The sequence below is a fragment of the Aotus nancymaae genome, unplaced genomic scaffold (assembly GCF_030222135.1).
Source record: "Aotus nancymaae isolate 86718 unplaced genomic scaffold, 86718_ANA_hifiasm-v0.15.2.pri h1tg000038l, whole genome shotgun sequence".
In the NCBI taxonomy this organism is placed as follows: domain Eukaryota; kingdom Metazoa; phylum Chordata; class Mammalia; order Primates; family Aotidae; genus Aotus; species Aotus nancymaae.
The window spans coordinates 1,631,273-1,657,921 of record NW_026988452.1 but is presented as its reverse complement, the minus strand read 5'-3'; the positions used below and the strand labels follow the sequence as shown (position 1 = coordinate 1,657,921).

At 43.1% G+C, this 26,649-nt stretch overlaps 1 protein-coding gene across 1 annotated transcript in view; it reads right to left on the bottom strand.

The window, feature by feature from the left end:
* Window positions 1-23,819, bottom strand: part of ULK4 (unc-51 like kinase 4) — a 660,641-nt gene extending 636,822 nt beyond the window's left edge. The window contains exons 1-5 of the mRNA XM_064360107.1: window positions 23,735-23,819; window positions 18,426-18,611; window positions 11,215-11,314; window positions 5,503-5,642; window positions 1,982-2,144 (exon numbers count right to left, since the gene is read on the bottom strand). Of these exons, the coding sequence (XP_064216177.1) occupies window positions 1,982-2,144; window positions 5,503-5,642; window positions 11,215-11,314; window positions 18,426-18,563 (541 nt within the window). The 5' untranslated portion in view covers window positions 18,564-18,611; window positions 23,735-23,819. The remainder of the gene's footprint in view (window positions 1-1,981; window positions 2,145-5,502; window positions 5,643-11,214; window positions 11,315-18,425; window positions 18,612-23,734) is intronic.
* Window positions 23,820-26,649: the final 2,830 nt, after the last annotated feature.

Genomic DNA, 26,649 nt, shown 5'->3' with positions numbered 1-26,649 from the left:
ACGTCAGGCCAAAATCGAGCCTAGTTTGACATAACCTCCAACAATCCCTCTTAAACTCGGCCACAACGTTGATTTATATAACTTTTCTGTCCCTGAATTTGGGAACTATGATCCAGCCAACCTCCATTCCCCTAATTTTCCACAGGAAATTAAAACTCCTAGCAGCTAAGTGACACTACTCTGAAAGTTACGAGAAGCGAAGGCAGAACTAGAATCCAGGTATTTTTGCCCTGACATCAGCATCTACGTGAACGGATTCTTTATGGCTGCACACCACCACGGACCCATCATCAGCGCTACCACAGCACCCGACTGGTCACATATGGCAAAAGGCAGGGTGATTTTTTTCACGTGCCTAGTTCACTGCCACACTTAAGACTGTGAATTCTCAGTCTCCAGGAAAATGGAAGTGGTTTTCCACTTTATTTTTATCTTAATACCACAGGGATGTGAAGGTTAATTGCCTATGAAGTACATGATCCCCAAAAGTCAGCACTGATTCTGCCCTGCTAGCTGCAAACAGACCAACCTGCCCTGTCACAGACACTGCACTTAGATTAAGCTCAGAAGTAAGCATCACTTCTAGAACTTCTGACCTATTTCTCCACAACACAGCTCTCTTCCCCTTACTAAACACGCATTTATACTGACACATGCTGCCAGGTCCAACCTGCAGACCCTGACCCAGCGACAGATGAACAAATGCACTCAGACACAGATATTCAGTCAAAGAGCAGGCTAGGGGTCCGGGCCACTCACAGACACCAAGGAGGGTGCCATAAAGAGTCAGCAGTCGCGGCCCTAACCAGGGCATTTATTTAGTATAGATTCAGTTACAAAGGCTTTGAGTCAACACACTTGTGGATAATTCACATTGCTGACTCCCCACCCCCCAGTAGAGAGCAGTTGGAAGGATCAAAGATCAGTCTCAGGACCACATGAGTAAATAAGCTCTTTAGAGAAACGCCCCCACACTCCCTTGTTATTTGCTTTTTGCTATTTTAGCTCAAGAGGATTAGGCTGCCTTCAGGAATAACTCTATCCTGAGGCTTCTGCAAAACCTTCCGGCCTTCCCAGAAGGTTTGCATCTATTTTACAATTTTTCCCACCACCCTGACTGAACCCCTATGATATATCACTGACCTTGTTTTCTATAATAAAATTTTACACAATTCAGAACTTCATATCCTACTAACATAGACCACAATAGTCACTTTCATAGAATACAGATAATTCTGTGAAATGCAATTTGAGGACATTAAAAGCCTTCTTCTCAGGCACAAAATCTTAACGTATACAAGCTGGCCCTGAAATTTTCATTTCCTTTAGTCCTACTTAGGAGGCCTACAACTGACCTGCTGTTCCCCATCCTCCTCCCTCATCCCTGGCCACACGACTAGCAAGTCCAAGGGTATCTGTCACCCTCTCAGAGTGCTCTTTCCTTCAACCGCCACCCAGCTCAGCTGACAACATGAGGAGTGTCACAGAGCTTCAACAGCCCAACGGCCCCAGTACCCAGACATAAAACTTGAGGAGGAAAGAGCTTTACCACGTGCCCCGAAAGGTGTAAGAAACATCACTTCAGACTCTCCCCTCGAGTATAGCAATTTTAACACCCCGGCCCCATTTCACATGCCAAGAATACACCCCAGAAGTAGGCTTCAACTGCAGAATATCATTCACTCAACTAATTTCTATTGAGCCACTGATGCACCAGACACCGTTCCCCTCCTATGTGCTAACGAGTGCTCAGTAAAACATAAAGCTAAAGACAAAATACAGGCTTTGTTTAAGTTTCTCCAGGCCTGACAGAGTAGGTCCACACTGAATACTTTAGGCATGGACAAAGCCATTCCTATGTAGAGACTTTGCTGGCCATTATTATTTTCAATAGGTTATTTGACTGGCACTGTCCCCTAAACACAGAAGTGGCATGGTCCACAACTAGAGTTGGGTCTGTACATCTTCCAGGTCCACATACCTTTGACTCTACTTTTCATGCTTTTCTTCAGGACATTTTCTCCGCCGTCACCTCCTCCTTCTTCTGCTGCCACCAAAGCAAAGAACTCTTCCAAATTTTCACCTTGAACTTTTGCCAAGCAAAAGTTGCTAAACTTCAGTGTGCCAGGCCCTTCCAAGAGTATCTATGAAGAGCAAATAAATGTTTTCAGAAAAAATTCAACTTCGTTTGAACATACATCAGCCCCTCTTATAATTGCACTAGAGAACTTTTGAGCACTGGCATTCTTTCTCTATCAGAACTCAGAAAAATAAATGCTTATAATTTTTTAAAAAGCTAAAGAAAAATAAATCTAACTTTTCATAATCAAATAAAAAATGAAATTGCTCATTCTCAGATACACATCATGAGCACACTGTATAACCACTGTAGAAAACCTCAGGTCTGGGGAAAGATAAGCAACGATAGTGTAAGCACCTGCCTGAGTGTGTTCAAGTGACGAAGCATGATGCAGAGTCGGGACTGAAGTTGGAGATCTGGATTTTAGACCCAGGTCCACCATTAACTTGGTGTCTGACCTTGAAGAATTTATTTAACCTTTCTAATCCCCAGTCTCTTCGCCTGTAAAATGGGGGAAATAGTACCTAACTCTTCAGACTGCTGTGAGGATTAATCAGGGTTATACATGTGAAGAGTCTGTACCAGTCGCTGGCAGGTGGTAAGTGCTCGAGTCTCCTAGTCGAAGTTGTGATTAGAAGCTATGGATTGTTGAAAACACGCCAGGAACTAACATTCCGTTACTTTTATCATTTCCTCTATTAAAAGTATTTCTAGATAGGCGCAATGGGTCAGGTTGCTTTGTGGTTTTTCAAAGCAATGTAGGGTCAAATGCAGTGGTTCACATCTATAATCCCAGCACTTTGGGAGGCTGAGGTGGGCAGATCACTGAGGGCCAGGAGTTTGAGACCAGACTGGCCAACATGGTAAAACTCCATCTCTACTCAAAATACAAAATTTAGCTGGGCATGGTGATGGGTGCCTGTAGTCCCAGCTACTCAGGAGGCTGAGGCACCAGAATTGCTTGAACCTGAAGGGAGAGGTTGCAGTTAGCCAAGGCTGCACCACTGCACTCCAGCCTGCGTGACAGCAAGACGCTGTCTCAAAAAAACAATAAAATAAAAATAAATAAAAGAAAGGCAATGTGAAGTTAAATCTTAACTTCTAGTCACAAACACATAGTAAGGATGCCTGCTGGTCTGTAATAGTGGCTTTTACACTCATGTGAGCATCACAGTCCCTGGAGGACTTGTTAAAGCACAAACGACCAGTCACTGCCCCCAGAGTTTCTGATTCAACAGGTCTGGGATGGGGCCCGTTTCTACCATGTCCCAGGTCAAGTTGATGCTGCTGGTCCAGAGGACCCCCGGCATGGATCAGCAAACATTTTCGTTGTTGGCAAAGAGCCGGCTGGTAAATATTTTAGACTTTTTGAGCCAAACAGTCTTTGTCTTCACTTTAATTCTGTTGTTGCACAGCAGTAGCCACTGACAGCACATACACCAGAGACTGTGGCTGTGCTCCAGGCAGAGTTCATTCACTAAAACCGGAATCCCGCCCAACCTTTGCTAACCCCTGTTCCAGAACACAGGTTCAGGTCACAAAGCGCCTGAACTTCTCAAATCCTAACACTAAACAGCTCCCGCACAGACATCAGCAAACTACGGCCTCTGAGACAATCCCTGGCCACTGCCTGCGTTTGTACAGCTATGAACCAAGAGTGTTGGATTTAAAAAAAAAAAAAAAACCATCTGAAAACTGCCAAAAAAAAAAAATGTGGTCTTTGGCCAGGAATGGTGACTCACGCCTATAAATCCCAGCACTTTGGGAGGCCAAGGGAGGAGGATCACTTGAGGTCAAGGAGTTTGAGACCAGCCTGGCCAACATGGTGAAACTCCGTCATTACTAAAACTACAAAAATCAGCTACGTGCCTATAGTCCCAGCTGCTTGGGAGGCTGAGGCAGGAGAACTGCTTGAACCTGGGTTGCGGAGTTTGCAGTAAGTTGAGATCACACCACTGCATTCCAGCCTGGGTGACAGAGTGAGACTCTGTCTCAAAAAAAAAAAAAAGTAGTTTTTATATTTCTAAATGGTTTAGGAAAAAAATAATATTTCTAGACAGGTGACAATAATTCCATGAAATCCACATTTCCATATCCATAAATGAAGTATTGAAATACAGCCACATCCAGGTATTTACAAGCTGTCTACGGCTGCTCTCAGCACTATAACGCCAGTTGAGCAGCTGCGGACTTGAGGCACAGATCTGAGTATTTCAAACAAGAACTACTATTCATTATACGGGATTTTACGGAGGTTTTTTTTAGCTTTAATTATCTTCTCATACAGATGGCCTGCAAAAATACAATTTCTAATGAAAATAAAATTTCTAATTTCTAAATGAAATATTCAGCTTTGATTTCACTGGCATATATTAAAGGAAAAGTAAAAACAGACCAGTGATACAGTGACACGTACAATTCCTCAGCGCACACACTTACAAAGACGGTTACTGACATCACTGTGAGCACACTACTTACCAAAAAGTAGCCCAGAAACTTAACCTAAATATAATAGGTAATCCTCACAAATACCTGGAAAAATCTATCTCCATGTGACAAAGAAACTAAGGCAAAGAGAGGCAGGGTAACCTGTCCACACACAGCTTCTAAGTGTCAGTGCTGAATGCAACTCAGAAACCAAGTAGATTTCACGACTCCACTATACTGAAGCACAGTTAGTTGTGAATAATTTTACCAAAAGAGAAAATATTTGATCCATAATATTAGGAATCATACATATATAGCCAAGAATGGCACTATCAAGCTAAAATAATGTTTCATAAATGTGTCCGATGACTTCGGAGCTAAGAGGGCCTTATCTTACAGACCTATTGTGTTCATCATATACAATATAGGTTAGCAGCAGTAAGGCATTACTCAAAGAGCTCTGACAGGGAGACTTCACATTCAAAAAGCAACTTCAGTACCTAAAATACAGTACCATGTACTTCCTTTTATTTCTTTCTTTTTTTTTTTTTTTTTGAGACGGAGTCTTGCTCTGTCACCCAGGCTGGAGTGCAATGGTGGTGCAATCTTGGCTCACTGCCACCTCTGCCTCCCAGGTTCAAGAAATTCACCTGCCTCAGCTTCTCGAGTAGCTGGAATTACAGGCATCCACCACCATACCTGGCTAATTTTTGTGTTTTTAGTAGAGACAGGGTTTAGCCATGTTGGCCAGGCTAGTCTCAAACTCCTGACCTCAAGTGATCCACCTGCCTTGGCCTCCCAAAGTGCTGGGATTACAGGCATGAGCCACCATGCCTGGCCTCCTTTTATTTAAAAAAAAAAAAAAAAAAAAAAGGTTAACTTAAAATTTCAAGATGTTCTATACCAAAATTTTATCTAAAAATAAAAACATCTTTGAGAAAGCACTCTAAATTGAGACAGAAGCGGTTAGGAAATGAAAAACTTTCATGAATTACCTTCTCAGGAGAAATGTCACAAAAGAGAATGCCAAGTTTATGAAGATGATGTAATCCAGTAATCAGGTCAATTCCAAATTCTCTCACAACATCCTCCGGGAGGTTTTCATCTTGAGCAATAACTGTTTTTAAGGAACCACCTGCAAGAAGTTGATTAAAATCACCCACTTCAAGCCACTACCATCACAGAGTGTCCCTGAGAGGTTCTGTGCTGACAGGTACGAACATTAAAAACTGACCAAGACCGTAAACCCTGACAGTCTGGTTGAGGAACACACAGGTGAGTGAATACAGTGGCCCGAGCTCTTCAGCAGAAGTCTACGCCCAAGCACCAGAGACAGATTCAGGAAAGTGCCTGCTCCCTACAGACGAATGGTGACAGGCAAGATGAAAGGATAATAACCCTAACAGCTGCAAATACTAATGGTAAATACGACTCCAAAACTGTGCGCTTACATCACATTATGCAAAGTACAGTCTGATTTACTGCTGTGTAGTCAGGTCACATTCCGCGAAGTGCTGCATGGCAAAAAAGACTATGCTCTTTAGATAATCACAACCCTTAGCATGCACCACTGGTGAAATAAAAGGCCAACATCAGGTGCACTGAGAATCCCACTGCTATATCCTTCTCCACCAGTTACTTCTCTTCCCAGTTACTTCTCTACCAGTAAAGTGTCAGAAACAAACTTTTTTTTTTTGGAGACGGAGGTTCGCTCTTGTTGCCCAGTCTGGAGTGCAGTGGTGTGATCTCGGCTCAAAGCAACCTCCACCTCTCGAGTTCAAGCAATTATACTGTCTCAGCCTCCCCAGTAGCTGGGATTACAGGCATGTGCCACTAAGTCTGGGTAATTTTGTTTTTTGTTTTTTTGAGACGAAGTCTCCCCCTGTTGCCAGGCTCGAGTACAGTGGCGCATCTCGGCTCACTGCAACCTCAACCGCCCGTGTTCAAGCGATTCTCTTGCCTCAGCTCCTGAGTAGCTGGGATTACAGATGCCTGCCACCACACCCGGCTAATTTTTTTTTTTGTATTTTTTTTTTAATTTTCTTTAGTGTTTGTTTCTATTTCATTGTTTTCTGTTCTTTGTTATTTCCTCTTTCTAATTATTGTGGATTTAGTTGGCTCATATTGTTAGATGGAAACTTCTTTTTTTCAGTTTTTGAGTTTCATCATGAATTAACAAATAACTTATCAACAGCGTGTTAAACAGCAGTGCACAACAGCAATACAGTAATGAATGTGAAGCAAAAATCCAACACTTCCTATAAGAGAAAGGGTTGTCAGGGAAAAAAAAGCAACTCTAATGGGGCACACTCTTATTATCATGGAGTCCTCTCTTTTTTTTTTTAAAAGAAAGAAAAAAAGGAAGGAAGAAAGAGAGAAAGAAAGAAACAAAAGAATGAAGGAGAGGAAGAAAATGGAAGAGAAAGCGGGAGAGAGAACGGGAGTATTGCTTTATTGCCCAGGCTAGAATGCAGTCTAGAAATGGGTATTGAAAACCTCTTTTATGCCAATAATTGTGCTTAACAATGGAGACAGGAAGGAATAAGGGAAGAAAATAACAAACAAGCAGCCAATCAATATTTCTTAAACCTATGAAATGCTATGCAATTACTGAGGAGTGATTTACTTCCAATTATGTAGTCACTTGTGGAATAGGTGTGACGTGGTACTGATAAGAATGTGTGTTTTGTGTATTTGAAGTGGAGAGTTCTATAAATGTTTATTAAGTTTACTTGTTCCGGGTCTGAGTTCAAGTCCTGGATATCCTTGTTAATTTTCTGTGTCGATGATCAGTCTAATATTGACAATGTGATGTTACAGTCTCCCACTGTTATTGTGTGGGAGGCTAAGTCTCTTTATAAGTCATCAAGAACTTGTCTTATGTATCTGGGTGCTCCTGTATTGGGTGCGGGTATATTTAGGATCGTTAGCTCTTCTTGTTGCATTGATCCTTTTACCATTATGTAATGTTCTTCTTTGCCTCTTTTGATCTTTGTTGCTTTAAAGTCTATTTCATCAGAGGTGAGAATTGCAACTCCTGCTTTTTATTTATTTATTTATTTTTGCACTCCGTTTGGTTGGTAAATCTTCCTCCGTCCCTTTGTTTTGAGTCTTTGTGTATCATTGCATGTGAGATGGGTCTGGATGCAGCATACCAATGGGTTTTGGCTTTTTATCCAATTTGCCTGTCTATATCTTTTGATTGGGGGATGTAGTCGATTTAAACTTAGGATTAATAATAATATATGTGAGTTTAATACTGCCATTTGATGCTAGCTGGCTGTTTTGCCCATTAGTTGATGTAAATTCTTCATTATGTTGATGCTCTTTACTTTTTGGTATATTTTTGAAAAGGCTGATACTGGTTGTTCCTTTATATGTGTAGTGCTTCTTTCAGAAGCTCTTGTAAAGCAGGCCTGGTGGTGATGAAATCTCTGAGTACTTGCTTGTTCACAAAAAATTTTATTTTTCCTTCACTTGTGAAGCTTAGTTTGGCTGGATATGAAATTTTGGGTTGAAAGTTCTTTTCTTTAAGGATGTTGAAAATTGGCCCCCACTCTTTTCTGGCTTGTAGGGTTTCTGCTGAGAGATCTGCTGTAAGTCTGATAGGCTTCCCTTTGTGGGTAATCTGACCTTTCTCTCTGGCTGCCCTTAGTATTTTCTCCTTCATTTCAACCCTAATGAATCTGACGATTATGTGCCTTGGGGTTGCTCTTCTTAAGGAATATCTTTGTGGTATTCTCTGTATTTCCTGGACTTGAATATTGGCCTGCCTTGCTAGGTTGGGGAAGTTTTCCTGGATAATATCCTGAAGAGTATTTTCCAGCTTGGATTCATTCTCTTCGTCACATTCAGGTACACCTACCAAACATAGATTAGGTCTTTTCGCATAGTCCCATATTTCTTGGAGACTTTGCTCATTCCTTTTTATCCTTTTTTCGCTAATCTTGTCTTCTCGTTTTATTTCATTAAGTTGGTCTTCAACCTCTGATATCCTTTCTTCTGCTTGATCAATTCGACTGTTAAAATTTGTGCATACTTCGCGAAGTTCTCGTGTTTTTCAGCTCCATTGATTCACTTATATTCCTCTCCAAATTGTCTCATTAGCATTTCGTCAAACCTTTTTTCAAAGTTTTTAGTATCTTTGCATTGGGTTAGAACAAGTTCTTTTATTTCACAGAAGTTTCTTATCATCCACTTTCTGAAGCCTACTTCTGTTAATGGAACGCACTCGTTCTCCATCAGACCTTGTTCCATTGCTGATGAGGAACTGTGATCCCCTGTAGAGGGAGAGGCGTTCTGATTTTGGGTATTCTCTGCCTTTTTAGGCTGGTTTCTTCCTTTCATTATAAATTTATCCATCTGTCATCTTTGTAATTACTGACTTTCTAATTAGTTCTCTGAGTGGACGTCCAACTTGTTGACTCCCAGCACCAAAATCTGAGCAATCCACTGCGCCGGCCAAAACAGCAGTGTTAAGATTGATGGTGCTTTTCTGCCTGGGAATCTCCGGTCTGGCTTCCTTCTTGAGTCCGTCCTTCAATCAGCTGAATAGGTAACTCTGCCTTCCCGGAGCTCCAAACATCGGTCAAAAGGGGACCAAGTCCCGCTTACTCTGCACCAAGAACCGCCGTGCCAGCCACAAGAGTCATGCTCGTGGCCCATGGGGCTCCTCCACTGGGAATCACCTGGTCCGTGAGCAACAAAAATTTGTCTGAAAGTGTGGCGTCCTCTCGTTCTCTGCGCTTTCACTGGGAGCTACAATCCTGAGCTGCTAGTGATGAGCCATCTTGGATCTCTCCACCCTTTTTTTTGTATTTTTAGTAGAGACGGGGTTTTACCATGTTAGCCAGGATGGTCTCGATCTCCTGACCTCGTGATCCTCCTGCCTCGGCCTCCCAAAGTGCTGGGATTACAGGCATGAGCCACCATGCCAGGCCAATTTTGTATTTTTATAGTAGAAAAAGGATTTCTCCATGTTGGTCAGACTGGTCTCAAACTCCCGACCTCAGGTGATCCGCCCACCTCGGCCTCCCAAAGTGCTGGGATTACAGGTGTGAACCACCACGCCCACCACAAACTGTTTTTTTAAAGGGTCAAGATTACAACAGCCAATCCATCAGTGGATGACTGGATAAAGAAAATATGGTATATAAACACAATGGAGTAGAATTCAGCCATAAAAAAAGAGATTTTGTCATTTGCAACAACTTAGCTGGAACTGGAGGTCACTATGTTACGTGCAATAAGCCAGGTACAGAAAGACAAACATCACATGTTCTCAGTCATTTGTGGGAGCTGAAAATTATTTGAAATCATGGAGATAGAGAACAGAAGAATGGCTCCCAGAGGTCAGGAAGGGTAGTGGGAAGGTGGCAGGGGGAGTGGGGATGGTTAATGGAATAAATAGAATAAATAAGAACTAGTATTTGATAATACAACAGGGTGGCTAAAGTCAATAATAATTTAACTGTACATTTTTAAATAACTAAAAGAATGTAATTACATTGTAACACAAAGGACAAATGCTTGAGGAAATGGACACCCCGTTTACCCGGCTGTGCTTATTACACACTGCATGCCTGTACCAACGTATCTCACGTACCCCATAAATATTCATATACATACCTACTAAATAGCCACAAAAGTTAAAAGTTAACACAACAGCCAAATTCAGAAAAAGTCTCTGCTGGCATTGGAAAGTTGAATAAGAACTACTATAATGAAGGGAAGAGGCATTTGGGGGTTTCTTTATTTTCTTTTGGTGGGCTAGGGGCCTTCACAAACACAGGCATGTTTTACAGTTCAGGTTTTACGCCTGGTCAGAGGTCAGAAACAACAGCTTAAGCAAAAAACTCATTACAGGACTATCTCTTGATGACCTTGCCAACGTGTACATCTGTAGAAGGAATTCAACCATAATGCTGTCCTATTGATTCAGAAAATAAAATCAAATAAGTTATTAATCCAAATGACTTCTTTAAGATGAAGTTTTATAAATTCAAAGTGTCAATATGTTAGATTCACAAAGCTAGCAATAAGCATATCGATCTTTAATTATCCTATATTGTTACTAAATGCAGACAAAGTAAACCAACAGCAGTACTTACCAGCAGTTAATAGTAGCACTCAGTAGTGATTACATTTTTTGCCTGTTTAACTCCTAAAATTTTGAAACTAAAAGCCCAGATAATATGTATTTAGTCAACTTCCTCCCTGTATAGTCCTACAAAGCTGTACGAAGCAACAGCTGTAACTTGTTATCTCTAATTATTTGTTGGTTCATCTTTGTACCTTTCCACATTGCTTAAAATTTTATGAGGTACAGAATGCTTTTCATAAAAACAAAAGATACTTTATAAATGTATTAATTAATACCTAGTCAACTTAAAATGTTTGTTTTTATGGGGAAAACGTTTTTGATAAATTAATCATCACTTTAAAACATTTCTAATTTTTTATGTATGTAATATAATACCAAAGTAAAGGCAACTCAAAATTGAATTTACATAATTCTTCTTCTTCCCAGACATCTTTGCTCTTTACTCGTCCCTAATATCCACAGAGCAACAGATTTTCAAGTTAACATAGTAAATAACACCAACGACTACTTATATTTACAATACAAGATAAAAGGAAAGTAACAAAACTTTACAGCATTTTTTTCAATCCTATATTCATAGCACTTCTTACATACTCTTTCTTACCCGTGCAGAGTTCCACTACTAGCCAGAGGTGATTGCTGGTTTCATACCATTCATGAAAAGTAACAACATTCTTGTGTTTAATTTCATGGGTGAGACGGACCTATAAAAACACAGAGCATTCACTCTAAAAAGAAATTCCTAAAACTCTTACATCTACTGAGAAAAACCTAAATATGCAATTAGTAAGTGGATAAGAAAATGGTGACATTTATTTGGTGGAACTCTATACAGATATTAGAAATGATGATTATGAAGGCTAATTATTACACAGAAAAACACTAACTTAAAAATAAACTTTCTTGGCCATGCACAGTGGCTCACACCTATAATCCCAGCACTTTGGGAGGCTGAGGCAGGCAGATCACTTGAGGTCGGGAGTTCAAGACCAGGCTGACCAAGCTGGTAAAACCCCATCTCTACTGAAAATACAAAAATTGGCCGGACATGGCGGCACACAACTGTAATCCCAGCTACTCGGGAGACTGAGGCAGGAGAACTGCTTGAACCCAGGAGGCAGAGGTTGCAGCATGCCAAGATCACGACACTGCACCCCAGCCTGGGTGACAGAGCAAGACTTCATCTCTAAATAAATAAATAAATAAAATTTTTTAAAACTTGTATAATACTCTTTTGTCTGTCTGTGTAAACACAAATTCGCAAAAGAATTATTTATAGGAAAATGACCAGAGGTTATTCACCACCATAGCTACTTTATTGGTTAAACTGCTGGTGTTTCTAATTCTGCTTTTCTCTCATTTTCCATTGTCTATACTAATACACACTACTTTTAAAACCAAGGAAGAAGAAATAATTTTAAAGGAAAAACTTTTTGCTAAGTAAACATAACCTAAATACTCAATAACACAATAGTTAACCAACTTGTATTATCAACTAAGTATCATCAACATTAAAATGTTTACTTAATTTAAAACATAGAGGAATGAGTGTTATAATGTTAAGTGAAAAGGGTAAGAAACAAAAATATACCACAACTAAAACATTAAAAAAAATACCCGCAAAAACTAGAAGGAAACAAACCAAGATATGAGCAATGATTTTTTTTTTTTTTTTTTTTAGACAGAATCTTGCTCTGTCGCCCAGGCTGGAGTGCAGTGGTACGATCTCAGCTCACTGCAAACTCTGCCTCCCAGGTTCAAGCAATTCTCTACCTCAGCCTCCTGAGTAGCTGGGATTACAGGCACCCGCCACCATGCCCAACTAATTTTGGTATTTTTAGTAGAGACAAGGTTTCGCCATCTTGGCCAGGCTGGTCTTGAACTCCTAACCTTGTGATCCACCCGCCTCAGTCTCCCAAAGTGCTGGGATCACAGGTGTGAGCCACCATGCCTGGCAGAGCAATAATTATCTTTAGGTGATAGGACAACCGTCCTTTTTTCCTTCTATTCATTTTTCCCTGTTGTCCAAGTTTCTGGTGAACACCCTGCAGAGTAGTGGAGACCACAGGCTTGCAACACCACACTCAGTTAATTTTTTGATTTTTTATAGACACAAGGTCTCAGTTTCTTGCCTAACTTAGTCTTGAACTCCTGGGCTCAAGCGATCCTCCCACCTCAGCCTCCCAAAGTGCTGGGATCACAGGAATGAGTCACTAAGCCCAGCTTAAAAAAAAACACACATTTTTTTTTTTTTAAGTCACATCCAAACTCTACTACCACTTAACACAAACAAATGAGCCTGAGCCCGTATGTACAGAGCTCCTCAAACTTTCTTTTTTTTTTTTTTTTTTGTGATGGGAGTCTCACTCTGTCTCCCAGGCTGGAGTGCAGTGGCACAATCTCAGCTCACTGCAACCTCCACCTTCTGGGTTCAAGTGATTCTTCTGCCTCAGCCTCCCAAGTAGCTAGGACTATAGTCACGCACCACCATGCCTGGCTAATTTTTGTGTTTTTAGCAGAGATGGGGTTTCACCATGTTGGCCAGGTTGGTCTCAAACTCCTGATCTTGTGATCCACTCGCCTCGTCCTCCCAAAGTGCTGGGATTACAGGCATGAGCCACCGATTACAGGCCTGGGCTCCCCATTTTAGAAATGAAACGCTCTGAACGACTAGGTGGGCTCATACTGTAGCACAATTAGAGGAAATAGATCCGCATAATAGAGAAGGTAGACGGGCTAAAAACACAAAGCAGAGTGATCAAGAGAAAACTTAAGAAGTGCCTTGTAAGAAACGACAAAACTAAAATAAAAAAACTAGCCAGGCATGGTGGCATATGCCTGTGGTCCCAGCTACTAGGGAGGCTGAGGCAGGAGGACCCCTTGAGCTCAGAAAGTCTAGGCGCAGTGAGCCGAGATCACATCGCTGCACTGTAGCCTGAGCGACAGAGTGTGACCCTGTCTCAAAAAAAAAAGAAAAAGAAAGAAACTGCAAAACTAATAAGACCACCAAAGAATAAGGAAGACCACCTGGTGAGCATGTTTAAGGACTCCCACCGCACCAGGCACAAGAAGGGGAGGTCCCGATGAAAAATAAACGGGGTACGGCAGTTCCAGCAGAATCACCGACAGAATCTGGGCCCCAGCACTTCCTTCCAGCACTCATCGTTCCGCATACGTCCCATGCCTGCTCTTCCAAATGCTGGGCCACACTGCCTCTCCAAGTCTCGCCTCCGCCTTCACCTCAACCACCTATTCATGGTTACTCCGCAGACCTGCAGCGTTCAATGTGGGAGCAACGTGCCACACAAGGCTACTCAGAACTCGAAAGGTGGCTTGTCTGAGCTGGGACATGCTACAGATGTGAAATACACACAGTATTCTGAAGCCTTCATACCAAAAGGTAACAATAAACAATATCTCAATAATAGTTTTTACTGGCTGGGCACAGTGACTCATGCCTGTAAAACCAACATTTTGGAAGGCCAAGGTGGGCAGATCACTTGAGGTCAGGAGTTTGAGACCAGCCTGGCCAACATGGTGGAACCCTGTCTCTACAACAAAACACAAAAATTAGCCAGGAGTGGTGGTGCATGCCTGTAATGCCAGGAACTCAGGGGGCTGAGACAGGAGAATTGCTTGAACCTGGGAGGCAGAGGTTGCAGTTAGCCGAGATTGCACCACTGCACTCCAGCCTGCACAGCAGAGCAAGACTCCATCTCAAAAATATAAATAAATAAATTGTTTTTACCAATAACATGTTGAAATGATTACACACTGTATCTACTGGCTTTAGAAATATATTACCAAAGTTAATTTCACCCATTTGTTTTCCTTTTTCAATGTGGCTACTAAAAAATTCAAAATTAGATTTATGGCCCCTATTGTATTTTTACTGGATGGTGTTGTAGACTTTTACTAAAAACTGCATCACCACCAAAATCTCTTCCACACATCCTAGGCTGTCACCACATACACACGCTTTCCAGCTCACTCCCACGACCACTGCAATTCTTATGAAACTTAACCAACCCTCTACATACTCTGCAGCTACTCTATTTATTTATTTTTGAGACAGGGTCTCATTCTGACACTCAGGTTGGCGTGCAACGGCACAATCACTGCTCACTGTAACCCCCACCACCTACACCCAGGCTCAAGAAATCCTTCCACCTCAGCTTCCCGAGTAGCTGGGACCACAGGTGCCTGCCACCAACCCTGGCTCTTTTTTTTTTTTTTTTTTTTTTTTTGAGACAAAGTCTCATGCCGTTGCCCAGGCTGGAGTGCAGTGGCGCAATCTTGACTCACTGTAAGCTCCACCTCCCAAGTTCAAGTGATTCTCCTGCCTCGGCCTCCCCAGTAGCTGGGACTACAGCATGTGCCACCACACCCAGCTGAGTTTTTTTTATATTTTTAGTAGAGATGGGGTTTTACCATGTTGGCCAGACTGGTCACTCTTGGCCTCAAGTGATCCGCCCACCTCGGCCTTCCGAAGTGCTGGGATTACAGGCATGAGCCACCGTGCCTGGCCCACCCCAGGTTAGTTTTTGTATTTTTTGCAGGGACACAGTTTCACCATGTTGCCCAGGCTGCTCTCGAACTCCTGAGTTCAAGCAATCCGCCTCCGCCTCCCTCAGCCTCTCAAAGTGCTAGGATTACAGGTGTGAGCCACCATGCCCAGTGAGAATTTCCAGACATTAACGAATATACAATGGAAAAAGGAAATTAAGAAAACCACTCCATTAACAACAGCAGCAAAAACAATAAAACACACAGGAATTAACTAAACTGAACAGGTGGAAAGACTTACAGAATGAAAACTACAGAATAAATAAGTGAGGAAATATCACGTTTCTATGAACTGGAAGACAATATTCAGATATTAATAACATTCAAATACCACCCAAAATCAGTCTCCCCAAAGCAATCTATGCATTCAACGAAATTCTTATCAAACTCCCAACCACTTTTTTTGCAGGACTAGAAAAAAAATCTATCCAAAATTTCACATGGAATCTCAAGGTATGCCAAATGGCCAAAATCTTAACAGAAAAAGCAAAAAAGGCTGGAGAACACATACTTCCTGATTCCAAAACTTACTACAAAGCTACAGTAATAAAAACAGTATAGCACTGCTATAAAGACAAACATACAGACCAAAGTATAGAATAAGGAGCCCAGAAATAAACCCGCACACATACGGTCACATGACTTTCAACAAGGATTCCAAAACTATTCAATGGGGCAAGGACAGTCTTTTCAACAAATGGTGCTGGGAAAACTGGATATCCACATAAAAAGAGAGAAGCTAGACCTTTACTGTTATGGTATGAATGTGTCCCTCCAAAATTCACATTGAAACCTAATGCCCATTGTGGTGGTATTAGGAGGTGGAACCTTTTAAGAGATGATTAGATCATGTGGACTGTAAATAAAATTAGTGCCCTGAGAAGAGAGGCTTAGGGAGCCTGTTTTCCTCTTCTGCCATGTGGGGACACACAGAAGGCACCAGCTTTGAAAAGGACAGCAAGCCCTTACCAGACACCAAAACTGCTGGCACCTTGATCTTGGACTTGCCAGCCCCAAGAACTGTGGCCAATAAATGTGTTATTTCTAAGCTACCCAGCCTAAGGTATTTTGCTTTAGCAGCCCAAACAAACAGACACTTACTGAACACCAAATACAAAATTTAACTCAAAATGAATCAAATATCTAAATATAAGAGTTTTAAAAATACATAACTCTCAGAACAACAAATAGGACAAAAGCCTCATGACACTGGGTTTGGCAACGATTTTCGGATATTTGGATAAGACAACAAAGACATAGATAACAACAAAAAAAAGACAAATGTGACTGCACAAATTTTAAACTTTACTACATCGAAAGGCACTAACAACAAAGTGAAAAGGCAACCTATGGAATATGAAAACATATTTGCAAATCACATATCTGATAGTGGATTAGTATGTAGAATATATAGGTAAGTCAAAAAACTCAGCAAGAAAGCAACCAGATTAGAGAATGGGCAAAGGACTTAAGGAAATGGACAAAAAGAACAGGCGTTTCTCCAAAGGAGAAATACAAATTGTCAACAAGCGCATGAAAAGATGCGGCTCAGCATCACGAGTCCTTAGGGAAATGCAAATCAAAACAGTAATGAGCTATCACCTCACACCCATTAGGATGGTTACTGTTAAAAAAAAAAAAGAAACAAGTCCCAACAAGCATGCAGAGAAGCTGGTCCCTTGTGCGCCGATGGGCTGCAACGTGAGGACGGTAGAGCTGCTGAGGAAAACAGCACAGCGAGTCTTTAAAAAATCAAAAATAGAATTACCATAGGACCAGCAATTCCACTTCTGGGTATATACACAAAAGAAAGCAGGATCTCAAAGAGATATTTGTACCTACATATTCACAGCAGCATTGTTCACAGTAGTTAAAACAGAGAAGCAACTTGTGTCCACTGATACATGAATAGATAAGCAAAACGCACTATACGTACGTACAATGAAGTATGATTCAGCCTTAAAAAGGAGGAAATTCTGACCCAAGCTACAACATGGATGAACACTGAGGACATTACACTAATTGAAATAAGCCAGACACGAAAAAAGAAAAATACTATATGATACCATGTATATAGAATAGTCAAAACCACAGAGACGAAAAGCAAAATGATAGTTGCCAAAAGCTGGAGGAGAAACAAGGAATTACAGTTTAATGTGTATAGAGCTTCTCTTACGAGAAGCAAAAGAGAAACATAAGCCCCAGCTAAATCATATAAATTATGAGAAGCAAAAGAGCAAACAAGTGAAAATACAGTATAAACAAATATGGAATGGTATTTCCATGTAATCCCTAAGGATTGTAGGAGTCAATCCAAATATCACTAATACTACTGGCTGGCTCACAGGTCAAACCGCACACGCTGCCTGCTTTTGTAAATAAAGTTTAATTGCAAAAGAGTTATGGAGATGGATGGTGGTGATACTTGCACAGCAATATGGATGTACTTATTATCCCTAAATTGTACAATTAAAAATCACTGAGGGGGCAAACTTTATGTTATGTTGTATTTTACCACAATATTTTTGTTTTAAGCTAGGTGTGGTCCAGGAAGGCTAGGCTATAAAGTGATACAGCTATTTCAAATCCGAGTCACTCTCACCCACTGTCCTTCCTTGACAGTAAATTGTAGGGCTGGGGGGGTGGGGGCACTTCTTGTTTCCTAAACAAACCGAATTCAAAAAGTAAATTATCTAATATAGAATATAGTTTCCAGGCTGGGCACAGTGGCTCCTGCCTGTATCCCAACACTTTGGGAGGCCGAATTGGACAGACTGCTTGAGCACAGGAGTTCAAGACCAGCCTGGGCAACAGAGCCAAACCCTGACTCTATGAAAAATACAAAGAATTAGCCAGGCATGGTGGTATATGCCTATAGTCCCAGCTACTCTGGAGGCTGAGGCAGGAGAATTGCCTGAACCCAGGAGGCGGAGGTTGCGGTGAGCCGAGATCTCGCCATTGCACTCCAGCCTGGGTAACAAGAGCGAAACTCTGTCTCAAAAAAAAAAAAAGAGTATAGTCTCCCTGATTTATACCCCCCACCAAGAAAAAAATAAAATAAGTTAGTCATGGATATGTTTATTACTCATTACTCAGGACTGGTGGCACTGAACAGAGAGAAGATCACCCCATTCCAGATAGAAAATGTGGCATTTAATATAACCAGTTCAAAGGCTCCTGTGAAAACGCTACCCTCTTCTACCTATTGTAGCTCTCTTTCCCCATACCAGTGGAAACACGCTGACTTACCCAGTTGGTTATTTCGGGCCTTTTACACTTATCAGTACAAAGAATGGCTACAAAATGGATTGTGCCCTTCCGTCGCCCTTTATACACAACAGTCTTGCTTCCTCTTCCGATCTCCTCATACAGAATAAAGTTTTCCATCTCTGGGCCAACTTCTCACATACGATAGAATAATGGCATCTCTGGCTCCTAAAACGTAATCAAAAATGACATTGATAAGTACAAGCTAGTTGCATAATTAGCCTAGGATAATTAGCCAAGAATATTTTATACGTACAAAAAAAATCTAGCAATTCAACAAATTCGGAAAATCGACTTACAAATGTTAAATACTAATGTCGATATTTTTTGCAGGATGAACAAAGCTAAGGGGCAAATAAATAAAAATTCCCAGCCAGGTGCGGTGACTCACGCCTGTAATCCCAGAACTTTGGGAGGTGGAGGCGAGGAATCACCTGAGGTCAGGAGTTTGAGACCAGCCTGGCCAACACGGTGAAAACCCGTCTCTATTGAAAATACAAAAATTGGCCCGGCGTGGTGGCGCGGCCTGTAATCCCAGCTACTCAGGAGGCTGAGGTAGAAGAATCGCTTGATCCTGGGAGGCGGATGTTGCACTGAGCTGAGAGTGTGCCACTGCACTCCAGCCTGGGAGACAGAGCACCACTCAAAAAAAAAAAAAAATCAACCTGGCATCTCTTTGGAAAGATATGTTAGGCTATATTAAACTTTCCAAAACCTCACAACATATCTGTATATCAGAACAACACATTGGCTGGGCACTCAGTGTGATTACTGGCTCACATCTGTAATCTCACCCCTTTGGGAGGCTGAAGCAGAAGTACTGCTTGAGCCCAGGAGACTGAGGCTACAGTGAGCTACAATTGCACCATGAGACTCCAGCCTCAGCAGCAAAGTGAGACCCTCTCTCAGGAAAAAAAAAACAAAAATTGAAAAAGCACATTGGGCTGGACTTAGTGGCTCATGCCTGTAATTCCACCACTTTGGGAGGCCAAAGAGTGAAGTTCACTTGAGGCCAGGAGTTCGAGACCAGCCTGGGAAACATAGAGAAACACCATCTCTACAAAATATTTAAAAAATTTTTTAAATTAGCCAGCAGTGGTGGCCTGTGCATATAGTCCCAGCTACTTGGGAGGCTGAGGCAGGAGGATAGCTTGAACCCAGAAGGCAGAGGTTGTAGTGAGCCAAGATCTCACCACTGCACTCTAACCCAGGCAACAAAGACCCTGTCTCAAAAAAAAAAACACACACACACACACAAAAACCCTGTACACCTCAAATATATACAACTATTGGTAAACCATATCACAATATGGGCATATTCCCAAAAGAATTAAAAGCAGGGTCTCAAAGAGACATTTGTACCCCACATAGTCACAGCAGCATTATTCACAGTAGTTAAAACATGGAAGCAACTTGTGTCCACTGATACAGGGATAAGCAAAACGTAATATATTTTGCTTTTGCAAAAATGAAGTTTTAGAGATCGATGCACAGCAATGTAACTGTTCTTAACCTCTACTAAACTTGTACGCTTAAAAAGGGTTAAGATGGTAAATTTTATTTGTATTTTACAATTAAACATTTTTAAAGACTTCAAAAAATTAAAATTAAAAATGGTTAATCTATTGGCCGGACATGGTGGCTCATGCCTATAATCCCAGCACTTTGGGAGGCCAAGACAGCGGATCACCTGAGGTCACAAGTTTGGGACCAGGTTGCCCAACATGGTGAAACCCCATCTCTACGAAAAATACAAAAAATTAGCTGGGTGTGGTGGTGCGTGCCTGTAGTCCCAGCTACTCGAGAGGCTGAGGCAGGAGAATTGCTTGAAACCGGAAAATGGAAGTTGCAGTGAGCCGGGATCGAGCCACCGCACTCCAGCCTGGAGATAGAGACTCTGTAAAAAAAAAAAAAAAAAAAAATTAGCCAGGCATGGTGGCACGCACCTGTAATCCCAGCTACTCGGGAGGCTGAGGCAGGAGAATCACTTGAACCTGGAAAGTGGAGGTTGCAGTGAGCCAAGACTGCGCCACTGCACTGGGCTTGCGCCATTGCACTCCAGCCTGGGTGACAAGAGCGAAACTCTGTCTCAAAAAAAAAAAAAAAATTAAGAAAACTCATTTTACAGATGAAAATATTTCCAAGATTGCTCTATCAAGGGAGAGAAAAAATTTTTTTATAAAATATTACGGGGGTAAACATTTTAGGTTTTACAGACCTTACGGTTTCTGTCACAGCTACTCAGCTTTGCTCTTGAACTAGAAAAGCAGACAGAGACAGTAAGCAAATGGATAGGTACGGCTGAGTTCCGTTAAAACCTTTATTTATGAGCAGGGTGAGGTAGCTCACGCCTATAATCCCAGCACTTTGGGAGGCCAGGCGGGTAGATACTCGAAGTCAGGAGTTCAATACCAGCCTGGCCAACATGGCAAAACCCTATCTCTATTAAAATACAAAAATTAGCCAGGCGTACTGGGCGCCTGTAATCCCAGCTACTCCAGAGGCTGAGGCAGGAAAATGGCTTAAACCCGGGAGACGGAGGTTTCAGTGAACTGAGATCCTACCATTGCTCTCTAGCCTGGGCAACAAAAGCAAAACTCTGTCTCAAAAAGATAAAAAATAATAATGATGATGATTGATTAATTAAAAACAAAAAGGCACAGCTTAGTTTTCTTTGTTTGTTTTTTGAGACAGAGTTTTGCTCTTGATGCCCAGGCTAGAGCGCAATGGGGTGATCTCAGTTCACTACAACCTCCACCTCCCGGGTTCAAGCAATTCTCCTGTCTCAGCCTCCCCAGTAGCTAGCATTACATGCATGAGCCTCCTCACCCGGCTAATTCTGTATTTTTAGTAGAGACAGTGTTTCTCCATGTTGGTCACGCTGGTCTCAAACTCCCGACCTCAGGTGATCTGCCCACCTTGGCTTCCCAAAGTGCTGGGATTACAGGCGTGAGCCACCGCACCCAGCCAGTATCTATTATTAATGACAGTTTCCCTAAGGCCTTTTTACATTCCTCTTCGTTCTAAAACGTGTGCATTAAAAAGAACCAGTGCTGGCCTAGCGCAGTGCCTAGTGTCTGTAATCCCAACACTTCTGGAGGCAGAGGCAGGATTGTTTGAGACCAAGAGTTCAAGACCAGCCTAGGCAACATGGTAAAATCCTGACTCTATACAAATTAAAAAATAGCCTGGCGTGGCAGTGCATGCCTGTAGTCCCAGCTACATGGTATGTATTATAACCAGAATAAGGTTAAACTGACAGTATGTTTAAATGGGAAGATATTAAACCAGAGAAAATAGAATCAGAAACCTTATTCACCAATTGTCTACATTAGAATATATCAGAATAAGATGATAAAGTAAGTTTCCATATGATATGTAGAACTGATTTCTTGAAAATAAAGTTTTAGGCTACAGGGGAAAAAATAAGTAAAATCTTGATTTTTTTTTTTTAAGGGAGGCTAGGTCTTGAACCCCTGGGCTCAAGTGATCCTCCTACCTTGGCCTCCCAAATTTCTGGGATTACAGGCTCAAGTCACCGCCCAGCCAATCTTGAAATACTGAATTTGATTTAGGACAAATTCATTTCCTTAACCTTTATTTTAGTTACATCTGACCATTGAGTTACAATTGGACAATTTCAGTCTGAAATTAACAAAACACATTAGTTATAAATCTGCTTAGATGGGGTGGTGTTACTTTCAAGCACTTCTCCCTTCTGGGACTCAATTTCCTTAGAGTAAAATAAGAATTGGATCAAGTGATTTTCTACCTTTTTTTTTTTTTTTTAAACAGAGTCTCGCTCCGTGGCCCAGGCTGGAGTGCAGGGGCAAGATCTGGGCTCACTGCAAACTCCGCCTCCGGGGTTTAAACGATTCTCGTGCCTTAGCCTCAGCCTCTGCCTCTGGCACGCCACCATGCTTGGCTAACTTTCTGCATTTTTAGTAGATGCGGGGTTTCACTATGTTGTCCAGGCTAATCTCGAACTCCTGGCCTCAAGTGATCCGCCCACCTCGGTCATGCAAAGTTCTAGGATTACAGGTGTGAGCCACCACACCTGGCATTAAGTTATCTTTCAATAACATTAATAGTTGAAATTCCATGAGTTTAAGATTCTTTCTGACTCAGTCCAAAGTCGTTCCCCATTACAGACCTCCTAGTATTCATTTTTAAATCTGTAACTTCTTAATTGTAAAATAAAACACAAATACAGAAAACGCCACAGAATAAATACATAGTTTAATGAATTATTAAAGAAGGACACACTCCTAATCACCACCCAGGGTCAGGAAGTGGCATTTTGCCAGCCGCACAAGAAGCCCTCGGTGAGCATATCTCAATCACCACCCCTCCTGATCCCCAAAAGTAACCACTCCCTGACTTTCGTAGTCATCACTTCCCTATGTTTCTTCATGGTTTTCTCACTCGAGGGTGCCCTCCCAGAAACCACAGTTTAGTCTCTCAATTCACAAGTTCACCTAAGACGCATCTGAGAAGCCAGAAGGCAGAGCAAATCACACACGCGTGCAAATGAGGCAAGTCCCACATTCAAGGAATTCGGAGAGCGACCAGGTGATGAAAGCGCACAGGAGCCACCTTCAGCACAACCATGACCCCCGCAGCAGAAGCAAGGGCATCACCCGGGCTTCACAGAAATGCAAGTTCGCGGCCCCGCGCCGGACTGACAGACTGAAACGCTGCGTGGTGGGGCCCGGCCTTCCGCGTTACTACCCGCCCTGGGGTGGCAGGGAAGCGCTCCAGTCTGCGAACCGCCGGCCACATCAACCTTCCCCTGGGCTGTAACCGACGGCGCGCGCTCGCTAAGACCCCACAGGCGCTCCTCCTCGCCGCACTTCGCAGACTCAGGGTCGCCACGGAGTCGCTCGCGCCCCGCTCCCCAGGCAGCTGGCGGCAGGAGACTCGGCGGCCTCGCCACGTCCGTGGGCCTCCGTCAGCGAGGGCGGCAGGGAGCCCGGGAAGCGCTGCAGGGCGGTGAAGACGCGGCGTCCGTCCGGCGCATCTCCCGAGCCGAAAAACACGAGCACCCTCGCTCCGCGCTGCAGCCAGGTCCTAGAAGGGGCGAGCCGTGTGCCCTTAACCGAAGCCCGGATAAAAACGGGCAGTTTTTCGTTTAACACGAGCGCAAAGCGGGGCCCGCAGGCAAAAGCCAACGCGGGGGAGCGCAGGGGCACGGGGTCCAGGCGCCCCCCTCAGGCCTGCACGCTCCTCTGCCACCGCCTAGACAGACACGAACCCAGCCCGTGTCGACTAAAACCGCCACCGCCACGCACCTGGCAGCCAAGTCCAGCGAAGCCTCAGTCCCGTGGACTGCTCCCGCGGATGCGCGCGTCCGGCCTCCGCCTTAGGACAGGTCCACAGGCCCAACGATGGGGGGAAAGCAATGAAGCAAAGCGGGACGAGCGGAGGCGCCGACCAGCCTGACGGAGGCGCTACCCCTCCAGGTTTGGATTCGTCCACACCGTTTCCAGGGCAGCAGGCAGGACGCCGGAAGCAGCTCGGGAAGCTGAGTGGCTGAGCGGTTTCCCTTCCTGTGGGCGGGGCCGGAAGTGGGCGACCACGAGGGCCGCTTCCTCCACCCAAAGGGCATGGCGCGGGCCTTTGGACGAGCCCACAGGCCAGAGATCGGGGCGAGAAGTGCTAGAGTAACAGTCACAGCGTAGGTCTTGCGCCCACCACCCCTCCATGTTTGGATTTGCTCATTCCATCTCCATGGCAGCACGCAGAACGCAGGGAAAACGCAAAGCGCTGATTGGCTGAAAGTCTCCGTTCCTATTGGCTAGAGCCCGAAATGGGAGCTCGTGAGGGACCATTCTTCAATCCTAAGTGGGAGCGGAGGCTGGAGTGTTGGATCATTAGAGCTGACCCTCCTGGGCAGCGCTGGGGGCTGTGGAGCCCTGGGACCTCCTCATTTCTTCTCTTCCTGTCCCCACTGCCCTTCTGTTTCCTTCCATTTTTTTCTTTCTGGTGTCTTCTGGGAGTTCAGGTGGACGTGGTGGCATAGTCTGGATAACCAGTGGCTCAGAAGCAGGGGCCCCGGGTTCCTAACCGTTTAGAAAAGAGAAAGCTCTGAATTACCTTCCATCTTGGAGATGGAGGAAACAGATCAGACACTCCATCCCAAGTTGATTGTGTAAACCAAAAATAAAAGTTCCAAGCCCTCCTACCAACTGAATGCATCCCTCTTCTATGCCAAAGGTATGCCAAAGTTAACCTGAAAACTGGTTCAGGCCATGAAGGGAAGGTGTGATGGGACAGGCCTCATTTTACCCTCCTCCCGTTGGACTTCAGGCACAGCCGATCAGTATTAACAATTAAAACAGAGCTCATTCATGTAGTCCTAACACTTTGGGAGGCCAAGGGGGGTGGATCACCTGAGGTCAGGAGTTCCACACCAGCCTGACCAACATGGAGAAACCCCATCTCTACAAAAAATACAAAAAAATTAGCTGGGCACGGTGGCATATGCCTGCAATCCCAGCTACTCAGGAGGTTGAGGCAGGAGAATTGCTTGAACCCGGAGGCAGAGGTTGTGGTGAGCTGAGATCATGCCATTGCACTCCAGCCTGGGCAACAAGAGTGAAACTCCAACTCAAAACACACACACACACACACACACACACACACACACAGATTTCTGGCCCCACCTACAAAACTTCTGATTCTGTATCTCAGTGGGGCCTAAAATTGTGTGTTTCTATATAGTTACCAAGTAATGTCAATGTTGCAAGGTGAGCACCACACTTTTCAAACAACCATGTGGGAAGTGGAAAAGCTCCTTTTTAAGTTTCCTTTCTTGTTAAAGAATAAATGTGCTAATAACTTTGTGAAGCCCTATCCCATATAGCTGTTGGACATGCCGTGCTTACAGGCATGTAGTACATTCTGTGTCCTTGTACTTTAACCAAGATATCTGTACTGGACGTGCTCACAGGCATGTCCCAGCTCTTCATTGCTTTTACCTGTTTAGAAAAATTTCAAGTTGTTAGCCAGTCGGGTTTTAGTTTAGATTGTGAGGTCTGGCTCCAGCCAATGGAGATCAGACACAGCAGTAAGGACAACCCCAAATGCACAAGGGATAAATTTTTGTGTTTTCCTTTGTTCATTGTATGCTCATGGCACAATGGCTAGCGAGGATGCCCTTCCTGCAGTCCAGGAAGTAAAAATTGCACTGCTGAAAGATCCTTTGTCTCAGTGCTAGTTTTTTCTTTGTGGCACTGAGCATCTATTTCCAACAAACTATCTAGAAAAACTGTTTTGATCTCAGGTAAATCAAATCTCCTTTTACTTCTAACCCTTCCTACCTTCTCAAGAATCTTGCAGTATCCATTATTGTCAGTTCTATGTATTTAACAGCTTTGGTATGGAAAACATTTCCTCATAGACTACCTCCAAATTAATGAAGACTAAAATGTTGAAGTATTTTGTTTATTCTGAATTTTGATAACCTAAAAGTTAATGTCAGAGGCAATATCAAATCCTGGGTCTTCTTAGCCTAAGTTCCTTGGATGCTTCTATCAGAGGCGTGCGAACCAAAGTGACTCCATCTTGAATACGGGGTAGGTAAAATAAGACTGAGACCTACTGGGTTGCATTCCCGGGAGATTAGACATTCTTAGTCACCAGATGAGATAGGAGGTCAGCTCGGCTACAGGTCACAAAGACCTTGCTGATAAAACAGTTTGCAGTAAAGAAGTTGGACAAAACCCACCAAAACCAAGACGGTGACAAAAGTGACCTCTGGTCATCCTCACTGCTCATTATATGCTAATTAAATGCATTAGTATGATAAAAGACACTCCCACTAGTGCCATGACAATTTACAAATGCCCTGGCAACATCAGGAATTTACCCTAGATGGTCTAGAGATGGGAGGAAGTCTCAGTTCTGGGAATTGCCCACTCCTTTCATGGAAAACTCATGAATAATCCACCCTTGTTTGGCATATAATCAAGAAATAGGCCAGGCATGGTGGTTCATGCCTGTAATCCCAGCATTTTGGGAAGCCAAGGTGGGCAGATCACTTGAGATTAGGAGTTCAAGACCAGCCTGGCCAACATGGTGAAACCCTGTCTCTACTAAAAATACAAAAATTAGCTGGGCATGGTGGCATATGCCTGTAATCACAGCTACTCAGAAGACTGAGGTGGGACAATTGCTTGAACCTGGATGGGGTGTGAGGGGGGCA